Genomic DNA, 19,594 nt, shown 5'->3' on the forward strand with positions numbered 1-19,594 from the left:
ATCTCAGCTACGCAGGAGGCTGAGGCAGAAGAATTGCTTGAACCCAGGAGGCAGAGGTTGCAGTGAGCCGAGATCATGCCATTGCTCTCCAGCCTAGGTGACAGAGCGAGACTCCATCTCAAAAAAAAAAAAAAAAATACATATATATATATGAAGCCAGGCACAATGGCTCACATCTATAATCCCAGCATTTTGAGAGGCCAAGGTGGGTGGATCACCTGAGGTCAGGAGTTCAAGACCAAGTTTGACCAACATGGAAAAACCCTGTCTCTATTAAATACAAAAATTAGCCAGGCGTGGTGGCACATGTCTGTAATCCCAGCTACTTGGGAGGCTGAGGCAAGAGAACTACTTGAACCCGGGTGGTGGAGGTGGTAGTGAGCTGAGATTGTGCCACTGCACTCCAGCCTGAGCAACAAGAATGAAACTCCATCGAAACAAAGAAAGAGAGAGAGAGGGGGAGGGAGAGAGAGGGAGGGAGAGAGAGAAAGAAGGAAGGAAGGAAGAAGGAAGGAAGGAAGGAAAGAAAGAAGGAAGATGTGGTGTAATGAGCATTCACCATGTGCAAGTACTGCCTGCCCTCTACACTCCAACTCCTTAAATCCTTTACATAAAAAAGAAGATATTTTGGCTAGATTTGCCGAAATGATGCACCTGTGCAAACTGCATTGGTGCCTTCCAACAAAATGAAACAGACATCTAATGCAACTATTTAAGCAATAATCTGCCTATTGAGCACCTGAAACACACAGTCCTTTGCAAGTCCCCAAGCAAGGGAAAGAACGGCACGTTAATACAGTTTATCATCTTGTTGGCTGGAGTACAATAATCTGGGAATGCCATAGAGTTAATGGGCAGGAGGGGAATTGGAGGAGACATTTGTCTTGACATTTGGGTCAGAGTTGAGGAGTTTAGCAGAGGTAAATCGAGGGCATGCAATGCAGGGGCACAGCAAGGACAAGGGCCCAGGGAGAGGCTCCACGGGGAACATCAGAAGACTGATGGAGCTGGCTGGGTGCGATGGTTCGCACCTGTATTCCCAGCATTTTGGGAGTCTGAGATAGGTGGATCTCCTGGGGTCAGGAGTTTGAGACCAGCCTTGTCAGCATGGTGAACCCTGAACCCCCGTCTCTACTAAAGATACAAAAAATTAGCCAGGCGTGGTGGTGAGCGCCTGTAGTCTCAGCTACTCAGGAGGCTGAGGCAGGAGAATTGAACCTGGGAGGCAGTGAGCCAAGATCACACCATTGCACTCCAGCCTGGGCAACAGAGCGAGACTTTGTCTCAAAAAAAAAAGCCTGGCACAGCTAAGCTGGAGGGTTGGCAGTAGCAATGTCAACAAAGGCAGTTTGCATCTTCGTCACGTGGGGCCTTCAAAGGCACCGCTGAGGAGCTGGGCTTTAGGCAATGGGGACTCACTGAATGTTTTTGAGCAGAGAATTGCCACGATGCAAGCAATGTTTTAGAAAGAGCTGAAGACAGAGCATCAGAGGAGCTGCAGGGCAGGCTGCCCCGCCCTACCCTCTCCCTCTCTGGCTCTTTGTGCCTCTCTGTTCCCCCATCATCTTCTTTACTAAGTGACTCCTGTCTCCCTCCCTGCCTTCTCCGCTCACTTGCAGGGAGGCACCTCCCGAGGTAACAACTTGGAGCCTGGGCCCTCCACACGGCTGTTCCAGGTCCAGGGAACCAGAGCCAGCAACACCAAGGCCTTTGAGGTCCCAGCGCGGGCCAGTTCCCTCAATTCCAATGATGTCTTTGTCCTCAAGACCCAGTCTTGCTGCTACCTATGGTGTGGGAAGGTGTGTTCAGGGCCTAGAGGCCTCCCCATCCCCAAGTGGGTCCTGGGAGTCCCCCAGTTATGCAGCAGACCTTGGTATTCTTACACAGATTCTCCTTTAATCTCTGTAAGAAGAATGCACTGCCTCTTAGAGTCCCTCGCCCACCCTTGAAAAGACTCTAGTTTTCTCTGCTATTCTCTGGAATGTTAAGGACAAAGGAGAGCATGGAATTGTCCCTGTGTGCCCTATATACACAGGGTGGGTCCTGACCCAGGCGAGCCTTCTTAGGCCCTGGAACTCTGGGCGGTGAATGTGGTAGGAGGGTGGAGGTAGGGGTGGCACTAGAAATTGGCCAACCCCTTTGTTTTCCCAGGGCTGTAGTGGGGACGAGCGGGAGATGGCCAAGATGGTTGCTGACACCATCTCCCGGACAGAGAAGCAAGTGGTGGTGGAAGGGCAGGAGCCAGCCAACTTCTGGATGGCCCTGGGCGGGAAGGCTCCCTATGCCAACACCAAGAGGTAACTCACAGGTCCCCCCGCCTCTAGGTTACCAAGGTAGGGGAGCCTCTAGCATCTCCATCCCCACACCCAGAGCCCACAGCAGGCATGGACTGAGGACTCTATGTCAGGCACCATGCCAGTCCCTCAGGGCTACAAGATGAATAAAGGGTAGCCCATGCCCTTGGAGCCCCTTGGCACAGGGGCTGTGTCTGTACTGCTCACTACAGTATGTGCAGGACCTGGTGGGGTTTTCCTTGGCAAAGGGAATTCCTGGCCATAGGAGGCAGCTCAAAGAGAGGGGCAGGGCTACAGGTTTGCCTTTCAGTAAGAAGGTGCCAGAGTCCAGCCTGCCTTTAGGTCCTGGACATACTGAGACAGGCCTGGGATACTGAGGAGCACAAGCCACAAACCCTCTTTCAAAAAGTTTTCTTTTGTTTTGTTTTTGTGACAGAGTCTAGCTCTGTCACCCAGGCTGGAGTGCAGTGGTGCAATCTCAGCTCAGTGCAGCCCCTGCCTCCTGGGTTCTGGCAATTCTCCTGCCCCAGCCTCCTGGGTAGCTGGGATTACAGGCGCCCACCACCATGCCTGTGTAATTTTTGTATTTTTGGTTTTTTTTCTTTTCTTTTTTTTAAAGACAGGGTTTCACCATGTTGGTCAGGCTGGTCTTGAACTCCCAACCTCAGGTGATCCACCTGCCTTGGCCTCCAAAGTGCTTGGATTACAGGCGTGAGCCACCATGCCCTGCCCAATTTTTGTATTTTTAGTAGAGACAGAGTTTCACCATGTTGGCCAGGCTGATCTCGAACTCCTGACCTCAGGTAATCCACCTATCACAGACTCCCAAAGTGCTAAGATTACAGGCATGAGTCACTGTGCCCGGTGGGATCTCGGCTTACTGTAACCTCTGCCTCCCGGGTTCAAGCAATTCTCCTGCCTCAGCCTCCCGAGTAGCTGGAATTACAGGCACGTGCCACCACGCCCAGCTAATTTTTGTATTTTTAGTAGAGATGGGGTTTCACCTGTTGGCAGGACAGTCTTCATCTTTGACCTGGTGATCTGCCCACCTCAGCCTCCCAAAGTGCTGGGATTACAGGCGTGAGCCACCTTGCCTGGCCTTAAGTGGTTTTTCTAGAGAATATCCCTGATCCCCTAGTCCCTAGTTAAAAAACAAAAGGGCCTGTACTGCAGTAGCAGCAGGAGGGATGGAGGGAGGATATCAGGAAGAAATTCCTAACAAGGCTCTGCAAAAGCCACTGGAATGCGTGTCCAGAAAGCAGTGGGAATTTCTCCCTCGGAGCACTCTTGGAATGAGAGGGGACCCTTTTGTCAATCAGAAGACAGGGCATTTTGCTGGAGATGGCCTTTCCATGCCAGAGTCCCTCCCTCAGTTCTGTGTCCTCGATTCTCCTTTGCCACACCTTCCTTCTGCCAGTACAATCTTCTCTCCATCCTGCAGACTACAGGAAGAAAACCTGGTCATTACCCCCCGGCTCTTTGAATGTTCCAACCAGACTGGGCGCTTCCTGGCCATAGAGATCCCCGACTTCAGTCAGGACGACTTGGAAGAGGATGATGTGTTCCTACTAGATGTCTGGGACCAGGTAGGACAGAGGGCCTGGGCACCCCACTTCCCAGCCACCTCAATTCCCAGGGCCAAGAAAGAGTGGTTTTAGGGTTAGATAAGTGTCAACATTTTCTTGGCCCTCATGTAATTTCTGCCTGGAAATGGTATTATGAACACCAGGAGCATAAGAAAGAAGGGAGGTGGGGAGGAGCGTACTCAGAGGGGCTGCAGGGGAGAATGCATTCTCTCCCAAAGTCCTATTTATTTCACATGGCAGCAGGAGTGTTTTTGAGAATCCTGAGCTTTAGACAGTCTAGGAGTCACACATTTACGGAATATCCAGGTACAAGGCATCTGTCCAAACTCACAATTTCCCAGATACAAATTCAAGGCCAGTTGGTGCCTCCCCTAGGTCATTTGGCTGGTAGTGGTAGAGTCAGGGTCAGGGTGAGGGCTTCACTGTTGGACAACTGAGGCAGATCTCTGCAGGCCAGGGAGGACAGGAAGGTCTGACTTCCTGGGTTTCTCAACAGGTCTTCTTCTGGATTGGGAAACATGCCAACGAGGAGGAGAAGAAGGCTGCAGCAGCCACGGTGCAGGAATACCTCAAGACCCATCCCAGCGGGCGTGACCCCGAAACCCCCATCATTGTGGTGAAGCAGGGACATGAGCCCCCCACCTTCACAGGCTGGTTCCTGGCTTGGGATCCCTTCAAGTGGAGTGTGAGTGGCCTCATCCCAGCACGTTCTGCTCTAGCCTTGCCTGGAGAGCAGGCTGATTTCGGAAGGCCTCTCTGTCCCTTTGAGATGCATGACCTGCTGATTTAGAAAGGGGCTAAAGGAGGCTTAGAATAGAAAGTAAGGCTGTGTGAAGGCCGTTAAGCTTCCTGGTGAGGGAGAGGGAAGAAGTCTATGCATGCTACATTTAGAGTGAAGCTGCTGGATAGCATAGGTAAGAAACGTACCGATTACTTAAAATTAAACACAGTTCAAAATTCAGTTTGTCACTAGCCACACGTGGCAGGCGGCTACTGTGTTGGGCAGCACAAGTGAGAATGTTCTCATCATCGCAGCAACACGGCGGACCCTCAGTGCCAGATGAAACACGTCGGATCTCAAGAACTGACAAACGTCTTCCTGGTGCTAAATTCTAAGCAAAATAGGTCATGTGTGTGGCCCTTCCCTGAGGGATGGTGTGCCAGGCTCCCCCGGGGCATTTCTCAAACTGGCCCCACACAGGAGCAGAGGGCAGATCCCCCAAAAGGAACTCCAGCAAAGGTTTTCTGTCGAAAGAAGGCCAGAGTAGAGCGAGGCCTGGCCTGGCGGCTCTGGGTGCTCTAAATTGGCATAACAGATGAGTTTAGGGAAACAGAAAGCTTAATTTCCTTAAATCTGTTTTTTTTTTTTTTTTTTTTTTTTAGTTTTAAATTCTGCAGTTAGATGGGCTGAATTTAAGTCTTGAGGATGGATTCAAACAATTCTCAAGGCAGCAAATCGAGATGCCAGGTTTTCTCAGCCCACTTCAGTTACCACCCTTCCCTCACCTCCTGTGTGCTGGCTTCTTTCTCAGCCTCATTCATTCAGCATAAGTGTGCTCCAGAATATGGAGATGGCTCCTCAGAGAGCTCATGGTCCCTTCACTCCTCTGTGGCAGGGCTCCATTATAGGTCTGGGGGGACCCCCCTGCCCACTGCCAGAAGCCCTCCATTCCCCGGAGCCTACGTAGCCTAGGCAGGGTCTTCCACACTGCCTGTGGGTGCTTGCACTGGCCCAGGCAGATGGGAAAAGATCCTCCCCATGCCCATGTCGGGCTGAGCTGGGACAAATACAGCCTGCCCTGCCCTTTTCTGATCTGGCAGCCCCTCTGGTCCCAACCTAACCATTTAATCTCCTTTTTCAAGGACCCTCCTCCAGACTCAGCCTGAGTATCCTCCTTCCTTTCCTGAAGGCCTCAGACCAGCCTTCTTTCCATTCTTGAAGGAAAATGGCTTCTCATCCATCCCCTCTGCTGCGACCCAGCTCTAATCTGTTATTTACTTTACATGCAGAACACAAAATCCTATGAGGACCTGAAGGAGGAGCTTGGCAACTCTAGAGACTGGAGCCAGATCACTGCTGTGAGTCTGGGGCAGGGTGGCAGGGCCCTGCTGTGGCCAGCTGGTGGTCAGGCCTCTGAAAGTCAAGAATGCTGCAGAGAAGACACCAGTGCCCTGCGCTTTCCCTCCTGTTTCTCCCCACTTCTCATTCTTCTTGCTGTTTGACTCCAGTGCCTCTAGTGGTTTTGTTTCCTCAATTTTCTAGTAAAATGATTCTCTCTCTTTTTTTTTTTTGAGATGGAGTTTCGCTCTTGTTACTCAGGCTGGAGTGCAATGGCGCGATCTCAGCTCACCACAACCTCCTCCTGGGTTCAAGCAATTCTCCTGCCTCAGCCTCCCAAGTAGCTGGGACTACAGGCGTGCACCACCATGCCCAGCTAATTTTTGTATTTTTTAGTAGAGACGGGGTTTCACCTTGTTGACCAGGATGGTCTCGATCTCTTGACCTCATGATCCACCCGCCTCGGCCTCCCAAAGTGCTGGGATTATAGGCGTGAGCCACCACACGGCTCTTTTTTTTGAAACATAGTTTCACTCTGCCTCCCAGGCTGGAGTGCAGTGGTGTGATCTTGGCTCACTGCAACCTCCGTCTCCAGGGTTCAAGTGAGTCTCATGCCTCAATCTCCCAAGTAGCCAGGATTACAGGTGCGTGCCACCAGACCCAGCTAATTTTTGTATTTTAGTAAAGATGGGGTTTCACCATGTTGGCCAGGCTGGTCTTGTTCAAGATCAAGTGATCCACCTGCCTTGGCCTCCTAAAGTGCTGGGATTACAGGCATGAGCCACCACACCCAGCCTGGTTCTCAAGTTTTATCATACATGGAGTCTGGGAGATGGAAGGCAGGGAGTGAGGGGGAAGCATATTAAAATACAGATTCCAAGGCCCTGTTCCCAAAGATTCTGGTTTACAGACTTAGGGTTGGCACCTAGAAATCTGCATCTTTTAAATCTTATTTTAAAAAGGTAATTTCATGTAGTCAATGAACTACACGTTAAGAAATAGAAATCACCACCCTTGGCCGGGCGCGGTGGCTCAAGCCTGTAATCCCAGCACTTTGGGAGGCTGAGGCGGGTGGATCACGAGGTCAAGAGATCGAGACCATCCTGGTCAACATGGTGAAACCCCGTCTCTACTAAAAATACAAAAAAAAAAATTAGCTGGGCATGGTGGCGCATGCCTGTAATCGCAGCTACTCAGGAGGCTGAGGCAGGAGAATTGCCTGAACCCAGGAGGCAGAGGTTGCAGTGAGCCGAGATCGTGCCATTGCACTCCAGCCTGGGTAACAAGAGTGAAACTCTGTCTCAAATAAATAAATAAATAAATAAAAGAAATCACCACCCTTGGGGTCCCTTCTCTTGGTAGAATAACTGTAACTCCTTTGGTCTTTCAGTGAGTTAACGGAAATTTATTTAGGCTGGGTGTGGCGGCTCACACCTGTAATTCCAGCACTTTGGGAGGCAGAGGTGGGTGGATTACTTGAGCCTAGGAGTTTGAGACTAGTCTTGGCAATATGGGGAAACCCTGTCTTTATAAAGAAAACCCAGCCAGGCGTGCTGTGTGCACCTGTGGTCCTAGCTACTCAAGAGGCTGAGGTAGGAGGTTGGTTTGAGCCCGGGAGGCAGAGGTTGCAGTGAGCTGAAATTGTGCCACTGCACTCCACCCAGCCTGGGCAACGGAGTCAGACCCCATCTCAAAAAAACAACCCTCCTCTCCCCCAAAAAACCCAAAGAGAAATATACTTAGCCTTTAGGCCTTGGATATGGGAATATGAAATCAAAACCTTTGCTTTGAGATGCTCACAGGCTTATAGAGGGAACAAGACAGAGCTAACTCTGAGAAATGTGTCCAAAACTCAAGAACAAGTTCACAAGTACACTGTGGTATAATCAACAGATGGTTGAAACCAACCCTTCTTGGTAGACTGAGAGTGCACACTTGCATGTATAGATAGGTCAAGGTTAAGTGAATTTATGGATGACAATTTCACAACAGATAGGAGAGACAGGGTCATAAATATCCAGGCTAGATCTCAAACTCTAGAGGAAGCCATGGGGAAGTTAATGAGTCATTAAAGAAAAGACGCATTTTCCACTAATGGACTTTGATCAGAACAGACCACTAAGCTCTATGTTGTGGGTTTTTTGTTTTTGTTTTTGTTTTTTGAGGAGTCTCTCTCTGCCACCCAGGCTGGAGTGTAGTGGTGCAATCTCAGCTCTCTGCAACTTCTACCTCCCAGGTTCAAACGACTGTCCTGCCTCAGCTAATCCTGAGTAGCTGGGATTACAGGCGCCTGCCATCATACATGGCTAATTTTTGTATTTTTAGTGAAGACGGGGTTTCATCATGTTGGCCAGGCTGGTCTTGAACTCCTGACCTCAAGTGATTCACCCACCTCGGCTCCCTCCCAAAGTGTTGGGATTACAGGTGTGAGCCACCACGCCTGGCCTATGTTGTGTTCTTATGAGTGTGTGTGTGGCAGGGTGGGATGGGACATGGGAAGCTTCTTGAAGGTGGTGCCCTAGAATCAATGTTGACTTCAGAGAGAAAGGCAGCCTGGGAGGTAGTGCGCACCAGCTAAAGCAACCAATGGTTTCCTTTTCTTTCCTAGGAGATCACAAGCCCCAAAGTGGATGTGTTCAATGCTAACACCAACCTCAGTTCTGGGCCTCTGCCCATCTTCCCCCTGGAGAAGCTAGTGAACAAGCCTGTAGAGGAGCTCCCCGAGGGTGTGGACCCCAGCAGGAAGGAGGTAGGTCAGACTCTCAAAGGAGGACAAAGAAGTCCATTTGTTGAACCACCGTAGTTGATGCCCAGATTTGGCCTTGCAGGTGACTAGGTGCTGGGGATGCCCTGGTGAACAAGACAGATGAGATTCTGCCTTCATGCCAGCTTACCTCCAAGGAGGAGAGAGAACAGAGAAGCCTGGTTCCACTATGATTTAATTTCAGGGTTAAGTGCCAGAAAGGTGAAGTATAGGAACTGTGAAGGGTATTACAAACAAGGCTGGGTGTGGTGGCTCACGCCTGTAATCCTAGCACTTTGGGAAGCCGAGGCAGGTGAATCACCAGAGGCCAGGAGTTCAAGACCAGGCTGACCAATATGGTGAAACCCCATCTCTACTAAAAATACAAAAATTAGCCAGGCTTGGTGGTACATGCCTATAATCCAAGCTACTCAGGAGGCTGAGACACAAGCATTTCTTGAACCCAGGAGGTGGAGGTTGCAGTGAGCCAAAATCATGCCACTGCACTCCACCCTGGGTGACAGAGTAAGACTGTCTCAAAAAAAAAAAAGTATTACAAGCAGGAGCCTGATGTAGTCAGATTTCCTTCTGAAAGGTGAATAGGAATTATTGAGGCAATGTAAGTTATTTCTGGACAGGGACATGAAGGAACAGCTAACATGAAGCCCAAAGGCAGGGAATAAACATGGGGGCAAAATTGCAAGATGGTCAGAGTGGCTGCAGTGTGCGGAGCCAGGGAGGGAGGCAGGGCTGGACTGGCAATGCCTTCTATCCCAAGTTAAGGATCATATCATGTATCCTGACAGTGAAGGGGAATCATAATGGTTGAAGTAGCAGAGTGACAGATTTACATTAAAAAACATTACTGCCTGGGTGTGGTGGCTCAGGCCTGTAATCCCAGCACTTTGAGAGGCTGAGGTGGGTGAATCACCTGAGGTCAGGAGTTCAAGACCAGCCTGGTCAACATGGTGAAACCCTGTCTCCACTAAAATTATAAAGATAGCTGGGCATGGTGGCACATGCTTGTAATCCCAGCTACTTGGGAGGCTAAGGCAGGAGAATCACTTGAACCTGGGAGGTGGAGGTTGCAATGAGCCGAGATCACGCCATTGTACTCCAGCCCGGGTGACAAGAGTAAAACTCCATCTCAAAATTAAAAAAAAATTATAGCTGCTCATTCAACAATAGTCTGGAAGATGGCCAGAGCAGCCATAGGAACACCAGTTAGGAGAGACAGCATAGCTGCTCTCAGGCTGACAGGTAGGTGGGAACCTAGAATAGGTCATGGTGGAGGAGGTGGAGAGAAACATTTAGGAGGTAAAATCAACAACATTTGGTAATTACTGGATAAAGAGTGTGAGAGGGCAGAAAATAGCATCATTCTCCAAGACAGAAAACAGGATCAGGCTGAGCTCAGGGGAAGACAATCATGAGTTTAGTGGTAGCTATGTCCTTTGAGGTTTAGATACACATTCAGTGGACAGGCAATTCAGAGGAACACCAGGGCAGATATATACATTTAAGACTCATCAGCCAAAAAAAAAAAAAAAAAAAAAAAGGACTCATTAGCACATGGTCTGTCTGGTAACTGTGGTTAGCACAGCAAGAACTTGTTCAAAACACTTTAAGTGTGTGAGGAATGGAGGTTGGGGCTAGACACGTTTTTTGTTTGTTTGTTTTGAGATAGGGTCTTGCTCTGTTGCCCAGGCTGGAGTGCAGTTACAATCACGGCTTACTGCAGCCTCAACTTCCTGGGCTCAGTCTCCCAAAGTGTTGGAATTTCAGATGTGAGCCACTGCACCCAGCCTAAGAACACATTTCTAATATTCATTCCCACTTCATGAAGATCCAGAATAGACTGCCAGTCTAGCTTAGGGGTATTGAATGGAGTGATAATATACTCTGTCTGATAAGTCAAAAGTAGTCTTACAAATGAATCCAGGGATCTACAGAAAAGAGATGCCTAGTGTCTCTCTCAGAACATGAAAGTCTGCTAAGGGTTTTGGCTCAATATTTGTATAAATGTTTTGTTCCCAGAGAATTTCAATCCTGCCTTTTACTTTAGAGAGCACATTCCTATGTTGTCTCCTGGATTCTCCCATCTGTGCAGTTGCTAGGAGGGTAGGAGGCACATCTGTCTTCACCGTAACAGTGGGATGATGATCCCAGTACAATGATGAGCTAAGCCCAGCCTTGGCGTGTAGTATTCAACAAATGAAAACTGTTATTATTGCCTGTTCTACACTGAGGTCCAGAGACATGAAGTGACTTGCCTAATGTTACCAGTTAGTTGCAAAGCCAGAGCAAGAACCAGGCCTTCGGAGTCCCACTCACTGTTACCATCATGCTATGTAGCACAAAGGAGTTTTTTTTTTTTTTTTTTTTTTTGAGACGGAGTCTCATTCTGTCACCCAGGCTGGAGTGCATTGGCACGATCTTGGCTCACTGCAAACTCCACCTCCCTGACTCAAGCAATTCTCCTATCTCAACCTCCAAAGTAGCCAAGATTACATGCCTGGTTAATTTTTTTTTTTATTTTTTATTTTTAAATTTTTTTTTTAATTTTCAGTAGAGACAAGGTTTCACCAGATTGGTCAGGCTGGTCTCAAACTCCTGACCTCAGTGATCCACCCACCTCCACCTCCCAAAGTGCCGGGATTACAGGTGTGAGCCACCGTGCCTGGACTGCGGCTGATTTTTTTAATCATGGAAGTAATATATATTCTTGTGGGAGAGCTGACTTTAATGTCACATGGGGAGTGTAGGAGAGGTTTTCAGACCTCTCTAGCTGCTCCAGTCTTGCAAGGTGAACCAGTGACAACAGTGGGGTGGTAGGTCTGGCTGCAGGCAAAGCAAGATGGTAATCTCAGTATTTGCGCACTGATGAGTAAACAACAGGGAGGCGGATGTGGGCATGGGTGTGGCTGGTAATCAGCTGGCAGGACTGCAGGGTTCAAGAACAGGACCAGTGGAAAGATACAAGTCCACTAGGATGGGTAGTCCCTGCTATCTAGACTGAGGGGTCAGAGTCCAGCAGTCTTGACAAAGCTGAGGAGCCAGCCTGGCTGGACCAGAGAGAGTACAGACCTAGAACATAGTAGCCACAGGCGTGAGGAAACTGGGGGGAGGGTGCTACACAGATTTGGGGTATGGCAGCTCTTCCCCATCCACTGATGTCCATATCATTCAAATTTACTCTCTCCTTCCAAAACCAGCCACTCACTGAACGCAGTGGCTGTAATCCCAGCACTTTGGGAGGCCAAAGCAGGCAGATGGCTTTGCTTGAGCCCAGGAGTTTGAGATCAGCCTGGGAAACAAAGTGAGACACTGTCTCTACAAAAAAATAAAAAATTAGCTGCGTGTGGTGTCTGTAGTCCCAGCTAGCCGGGAGGCTTAGCTGGGAAGACTGCTTGAGCCCAGGAGACTAGGCCTGCAGGTGATCTGTGATCATGTCACCACACTCCAGCCTGGGTGACAGAGCAGGACCCTGTCTCAAAACCCCCCCCAAAACAAAATGAACCCCCAAACCAAAACCAGGCATTCCACTGCCCTGCCTTGGGGAGTGAGGAAGGCTTCCAGGAACCTTAAGGAGAGAATGCTCAGGGTGAGAGGCAAATCTAATGACAGGTTAGAGAACTAGAGCATCAGACCCCCCCTGAGCTTGAAATCCATCTATAGGTGTTTACTAAGAAGCTGTTCAATTCAGGGCTCTCTGTGGGAGTCAATAAAATATTCCCTAGGCCAATGCCATCTTAGCAGAGCAGCCTAAGTATTAAAGGAAACCCTCAGGTCTCACCTTCACTGTCTACCTCTTGGTGCTTGGGGGAGCAGAGATGAAGGCTGGGAGATGCTGTTTTATAGCAGCTTTAATGTCGGACTCTTAATTGAATGTGCCTTGAGGGTATTTAGCTTGCCTTAGTATCATTATCCTATCATCTTAGTGTTGGGAACAAAGGTCATTTCAGTGAATTTCTTCATCTTACGGCTGAAGACCACCAAGGCTTAGAAAGGTAGTGACTCCCAGTTGTGATTTCCAAGCCAAGAGTAAAAACGTAAAACTGCTATCTAATCTTCTGGATCGCTCACAGGGTGAGAGGTGGTACAAGTTGTTTACCCAAATATCTTTTCTGCTCAAAGGCAACATTTAGTTTGGAATGTGTCCTTTGGCCTTCCTAGTGTTTTCTCTTGGACTCCTTCCCCAACCTCAGTTGTACCATCTGCTGCTACCCTCCCACTCTCTAAGCAAAACCTGCTCCTACAAAATAATCTGACACATTCACAGAAGAATATAAAAAACTGATGAGGTTTAACAAGTTGCTTTTTTTTTTTTGGCAGAATCTCACTCTGTTGCCCAGGCTGGAGTACAGTGGTGTGATCTTGGGAAGCAGAGCTTGCAGTGAGCTGAGATTGTGCAGCACTGCACTCAGCCCGGGCAATAGAGTGAGATTCTGAAAAAAGAAAGAAACGTTCCCCATTTAATAGAGAGGAAAACTAAGGCTTAGAAAGAGTCCTGATTCTTATTTGGGCTAATGTGAACTTGACCCTAGTAGAAAAACTCAATCTACCACACTGCTATCCTTTTCATTGTTAAAAATTCAGAGATCAGGCTGGGCATGGTGGCTCAGGCCTATAATCCCAGTACTTTGGGAGGACAAGGTGGGTGGATCACTTGAGGACAGGCATTCCAAGACCAGCCTGGCCAACATGGCAAAACCCCATCTCTACTAAAAATACAAAAACTAGCCAGTGGCGCGTGTGTGTAATCCCAGCTACTTGGCCTCCAGGCTGAGACAGGAGAATCTTGAAACTGGGAGGTGGAGGTTGCAGTGAGCTGAGTTTGTGCCACTGCACACCAGCCTGGGCAACACAGCAAGACATGGTCTCAAAAAAAAAAAAAAAAAATTCAGGGTCAAACCTCTGGAATACCAACATACCATAGCTGCCTCCTCTGCATCCCTTTCCTGGCTCTCCTGACATTGTGTTTTTACTCTGCATTTATTTGATTATATGCCACATCTATATGACTCATCAGAGCAAATGGGGCCTGGGAGAAAGGAGGGAAGGATATGTGACCTTTGCCCTCTGGGCCCTCCCCTCTTCTAGGAACACCTGTCCATTGAAGATTTCACTCAGGCTTTCGGGATGACTCCAACTGCCTTCTCTGCTCTGCCTCGATGGAAGCAACAAAACCTCAAGAAAGAAAAAGGACTATTCTAAGAGTGGCTGTGGTTGTAAAGCAGCACCCTACTGTAATTGTGGGGTTTTATCACTGGTATTAGTCCTACACCAATTGAAGTGAAATTTTACAGTTGTGCCTACGAGCACAAACTTCTCTGGGCAAATGCCACTTTTGTAGTAATTTACCTATTCCTTCAGAAAGATGATATCCCAAAAGGAGCCTATGGTCCTCATTTCAACTTCTAGGAAGGTCACTAGATTTCCATCCTGAAGTGTTGCATCATTTTTAATACTCCTATTCTAGAGCTTTCTCTTCTTAGAAGAGCAGGGAAACACTCCATGGAACATTAGGGTTCTGAGACACTACCTAGCTTGTCCTCTCTCATGACTCATTTTTATCTATGGAAGGTAGGCTGAAGCATTTTGCAGGTTTACAATGTCCCCAGAATAACAGCTTTTCCTTTTCACATATACTTTCCTTACTGCCTTATTCAGTGGGTAAGTTAGAGGGTTGAAGGAGAGTTGAATGGGCCACAAGACTGCCCTCTTAGGAGGTTTCACAAATGCCAAACAGTACCCAGTGAGAGCAGCACAACCACTGGGGCTAAGCTTGAGACCTAAAGGCAAGAATGAAATGCAAATGCTATTTCACTCCTTCTCCCAACCCTTAATAATAAGGCAAAGGAAAAGCCTAGTGAAGGTCCATCCTAGGTTTACAAACTTACCCAGAAGCCTCTGCAAAGCTTCACAGACTCCTCAGATGAAAATAACAGGAATCAGTGGTGACTATGGCTGAACACTGGTTTACCATTCTGTTACCTTTAAGAAGTAACAGTGCTGCAAAGAATTCCAAGTCAGAAAGCCAACAGAAGGCGATTTCCACAACTTTCAACGGGTTGTTATAAGTATCAGCAAGAATGTGTCCTTTTCAGAAATAACAGTCCAAACAACAGAAGGTTAATAAAGGCTTTAATTTCATACACACAAAAAAACTCTATGCATAATTTAAAAAGGAACAAAAGGAAAAACCGTAAAGGATACAGAGGAACAGTTCTGCTAAAACACAGATAAAAGTGCCGCTCCATACAAAACATAATCAGAATCAAAAGTCACTCTGAACATAAAGAAAAAAATCACCTCACAAATAATGTGGCCACAGCTGCCAGAAAACCTGGTAGTGGCTCAATTAGGCAAAGTGTAGGAATCTCATTGTTTTTCTCTCTTTAAGTATAAAGAAACAACATTGACAATAGGCCAGAGAAGTTAGGGAGGGAAGGAAAAGCTCAGAGGGAGGGAAACCTGGGGACAAGAGGTGTGCACACCCACGTGGTCTCACTCTTCACACAGGCCCACTATTTTTGAAACACACCAGTTTAGTTGACTGCTCTTCTTTGTTCTGGCCTCTGACCAGGCAAACCTGTATCCTGGCCCAGACCTTCACCCACTCTATCCTTATGCCAAGAGACATACCTATACTTTGAACCTCTGTACTTTTAAGAAAAGTCCAATGTTACAAAAATCAAATGCTTACATTCAGACTGGCACACTTTTTAATAAAAACTCTATACACCTCAGACTTATAGCACACATGGAAACAACTAATTGTATGTAAGTATGATACAATGAATGAGACTGCCTCAAGTCTAGTAATCAAAGCATGCCATAAGGTGAATGATTGTGGTGAAACACAGCAAAATAATTGTCACAAAACTCTCAAGGCCTAACAAACTAGTTCTCCAATAAAATAAAAATTTTCAGATGTTAATAACACATATCAATAGAGACAAAATTAGAATTCTGAAGTAATGCAATAGAAAGACTTTAGAGGGCAGAAGTCTATTTAATTTTTGTATATACTTGTAAGAGTACATTACCCAGTATAAAGCAAAATGGGGAGGAAAAAGACATCTATCCATTTTATTGGAACACCTTTATGTGCCTTGCATCTGGTGTTGGGTTTTTGATTTTCCCAAAAAATCTCCTATATATACAAAAATCCACATGTACTTGGAGACCCTGCTCTGTTTCCCCCATTTAAAACAAAAGACCACGGGGAGGGGGGTGTCAATTAAGTTAAAAAGGTCCCCCACACCCCGAAAATGGAAGAGTATCCACTGCAGTCATTTCAGAGGGCAAAGAAGATAATATTTTTATTTGCTTTAATATAACCTCTTTTTAGTAGCTAACAAGTGAGTTTACAAACTACTTTTTTTCTCTTTAATTTAGGTGTTTGCAGATAATTTTCATTATACAACTATATCCGTAGCTGTACACGTGTACAGTTAAATAACAGTAACTATACACAATGTGGAAAAATTAAATTCATAGATTATTTTGCTGAGGTTTTAAATTTTAAAGCCTCTGTTTCAGAATTTTACACTTGATCAAGGAGAAAACAAATGTGTGGTCTAACATTTGCTTTCTGTAGTTAACTGACTGATCTGTAAGTACCACTGCGTTATGTCTTAAAATGTAAACGCATTTACATTTGTTGTATTTGTTATTGAGCCTTTTAAATTAGGCCCAGAATGAACAGACCACAGCAAGTAAACAAAACTTTTGGAATCAAAGTATTAATAGATCAATTCATGGATTTGCTTATTATATCCTGCTGAGACAAACCTCATGAGTGTGCACACACATATGATATATCCCTATGAAACAGTCTAATCTCATAGGCCTAAATTATAGTCATGGCTATTAAAGAAATTAACAGCATTCAGCCACGTGCAACTTTCTAACCTTCAGTAATATTAGGGGATTAAAATCAACGAATATGAAATTCAGTTTATTTTTCCTTTAAAATGCCAACAAAGATCAAAAGATTGTATCTAGAACTAATTGCTATCAAGTTCCAATTCAATGTCATTTAAAGTAATATAACCACACATTTGGTATTTTCAATAGGAAGGTTAATTAGGTATTGTGCAAACTGCCTGCAACGGAAGCACTCAATCCTTATCTAACTTGTCCCTTCCTGGCCCCAACATGCTAACTGCCCCATCCTCCAATAATGGGAAAACTGATCACACTGTGCAAAAAAAATAATATATTATCTATTTATAATTTTAAAATATATACAGCCAGCTCAAAAAAACAACAAACCCCATCAACATAGTCCAGCTGAAATCTCCACTGGTAGTCAAAGAAGCAAATTAAAGGAGTAAAAAAGGAGAAAGGCCACAAGAATGGACAGACATCAAGTACAATTTGAGTCCCAAACATGCAAGTACATGAGCAGTGAGATAACTCACATCCTCCAATCACCTACTTTCGACAACTCTTGGCCAAGACATGAAGATCAAATCAGGTTTCTGAGGTAAGTTGATTTCTAAACCATACACACATGAAAGCTATGAAAGCAATTCAAATGAAGCTGCTTCATGAGGCAATCTAGACTTATGACATATTTCTATTTTTCTCCATGTTTTAATGCAGCCCTTACTTTAAATCTTTCCCAATAATTTTTAACAGTGCCTCTTAAATGCAAAGACAGGTAAGAGAATTAGTAACTAGCCGAAGAATTTTATTACCACTTCACTCATTTATGAGAAAACCAGTTATTTTCAAGCAAAACCAAACCAAACCAAACCAAAAGAGGCTCTTGGTAGAAATGAAACAAAATTTTAAAGTTAGTTTTTTAAAACAAATATTTTCCTCTGCTCTAAACACCTCTGGCATTTTCTACCACTCTATCATTTTGGAACATTCATCACAATAATGTATATAGGTAGATGGCAGGAGGCAAAGCATTTATCCGTAGTTAAGCAAAACTGCTGAAGCCATTTATAATTCAAAGAATAAAAATTTAGAACAGGTTACTGTGTGAGAATATATCCAAGTTTCAAGAGTAGGGCTGGAGCTCTCTTAAGACAATCTTTCAGAATAGATGTTGCACCTTCTGTGATGGTGGTTTGTGTGTGTGTGTGTGTTTTTTTTTTTTTTTTTGAGATGGAGTCTCACTCTGTCACCCAGGCTGGAGTGCAATGGAGTGGCATCGGCTCACAGCAACTTCTTCCTCCTGGGTTTAAGCAATTCTCTCATGTGATGGTAGGTTTTTAAATGCTTTTTTCCTTCTGAAAAGCTGATGTGGTTTTGTCCCTAACTCTGAGAACTAAAGAATAATCCCCTTGTTTATAACAAAAGAAAAAACACGAAAGAAAACAATGAAGGTTTCATTTTGCTATACTTAACTCTGTGGGATCCTAATGATATCTGGGCTTGTAAAATTATTTTATGGACAGAATTCCATCCTTAACATAATTCTTTATATAGTTTCATAAGCTGCTTAACCGAGCTGGTTGTGTCAGCTAAGTGACTAGCATAGCACTTAATGATGCCGCTCTACTTTGCCTCAACTTGAGCACCTAAAAAGTAGGTAAATTATGCACCTTTTGTTATTTGTTAGTTCTTGGGATTACCTAAGCCAATCATATTTTAACTGTGACCCTATTTTAAGGGCCAAGCCAGACAGTAAATGGTTAAATGATCAATGTTTTCCTATAGCTCAAGTACTTAATTTCACACTTGCAATAGGACTTTTAGCTTCAGTGGTCCAGAATTTTAGTTTACCAGAACACTCTTCTTATCCTCCTTATGTTTGAGAGACAGAGATGCTAGCATTCTTTCTTATCCCTAAGTATTCCCGCTGCGGAGTCCCAATTGGAGAAATGTTATCTTTCCACCTGTTTACAGTTTTGGTTGCAATCCATTAGGGTAATGCTACTTGATGACAAAAATGACAAAAGAATGACAAAAAATGAAAAAGAGTCTATCTTCACCACCATAATAATGATGATATATGACGAACGTACTATGTGAAGAAATTTCCTTAGAGAAAACACAAAGTATAAAAGGAATATCAAATGTGAGACTATAAGACATTCCAGAGCACCAACAATCCATTTCTTGGGACTGCATGTAAACAGCAAAGACATCACAAATTCATGAAATTTGCAAACAACAATAAAAAACAGCTCCTCAAGTCAGGTGACAGCAATGCCCCTCTCTTGCAAAGAGAACAAACTGTCATTAGTGTAACATGAAGAGCTGCCTTTCCAGTGAACTTTACTAATAAGCAAACACACACAAAAGGTTACAGACTTGAGTGAAACTACTCAAGGAACATAAAAGCTAAAGGCCAACTGATAAGCATATCTTTACACATATCTCAGGTGAATGGACTCTTTGACACCTTCATTTCTTCTCCAAACTGCTGTGCTATTAATTTTGAACAGGCATATTCTGGTGGCTCATCCTAACTCTTTAAGGCTCCATTCATCCCGTGTGTGTGTGTGTGTGTGTGTGTGTGTGTGTGTTGTGTGTGTGTGTGTACACACATACACAGATATATATATATTTACAACATGTGTTCCTAAGACAAAAGGAAGTGCCACTCTTATAGGAGAAAAAGGATAATCAGCTACAGATGTGAGACCAAAGTTTCCATAAAATAGCATGGAGCATTCTTCATAACTCCAATTTTTGTCTTTTGGTTTGGCCCTGAGCTGTTTGTTGCTCCCGCATCAAGTAGAATTCCAAATTCTCCTTCAGCAGAGGAAAGGTGAGGTGGGCAGCAGTAAGAAAAAATATGCAGTGCACACTACCAACCCAGAAGTTTGTTTCTCACAAGGCCTGACGGGTAGTCTTCCCCACTTCCATGCTAAGTGTCTGAGAGTTCTTTTCTGTTTCCAGCAGCTCATCAAAGATCTCCCTTAAAATAAAATAAGCAAAA

At 45.5% G+C, this 19,594-nt stretch overlaps 2 protein-coding genes across 38 annotated transcripts in view; one reads left to right on the forward strand and one right to left on the reverse strand.

Annotated features, from left to right (window-relative positions):
* The window catches only part of VIL1 (villin 1), a 34,911-nt gene extending 17,052 nt beyond the window's left edge, over positions 1–17,859 (forward strand). For 2 of the 3 annotated variants that reach the window (XM_054257928.2, XM_078328558.1), the window contains 7 exons: positions 1,620–1,799; positions 2,152–2,297; positions 3,736–3,880; positions 4,377–4,565; positions 5,891–5,959; positions 8,548–8,688; positions 13,786–14,079. In XM_054257928.2, coding sequence (XP_054113903.1) covers positions 1,620–1,799; positions 2,152–2,297; positions 3,736–3,880; positions 4,377–4,565; positions 5,891–5,959; positions 8,548–8,688; positions 13,786–13,899 — 984 coding nt within the window. In that variant the 3' untranslated portion in view covers positions 13,900–14,079. Of the gene's footprint in view, positions 1–1,619; positions 1,800–2,151; positions 2,298–3,735; positions 3,881–4,376; positions 4,566–5,890; positions 5,960–8,547; positions 8,689–13,785 lie in introns of all 3 variants that reach the window. The other variant, XM_035305688.3, reaches the window with a different exon arrangement.
* The window catches only part of USP37 (ubiquitin specific peptidase 37), a 109,149-nt gene continuing 104,367 nt past the window's right edge, over positions 14,813–19,594 (reverse strand). For all 35 annotated transcript variants that reach the window (XM_078328534.1, XM_078328531.1, XM_078328552.1 and 32 more), the window contains one exon: positions 14,813–19,573. In XM_078328534.1, the coding sequence (XP_078184660.1) occupies positions 19,410–19,573 (164 nt within the window). In that variant the 3' untranslated portion in view covers positions 14,813–19,409. The remainder of the gene's footprint in view (positions 19,574–19,594) is intronic.

The sequence above is a fragment of the Callithrix jacchus genome, chromosome 6, assembly GCF_049354715.1.
Source record: "Callithrix jacchus isolate 240 chromosome 6, calJac240_pri, whole genome shotgun sequence".
Classification (NCBI taxonomy): Eukaryota; Metazoa; Chordata; class Mammalia; order Primates; family Cebidae; genus Callithrix; species Callithrix jacchus.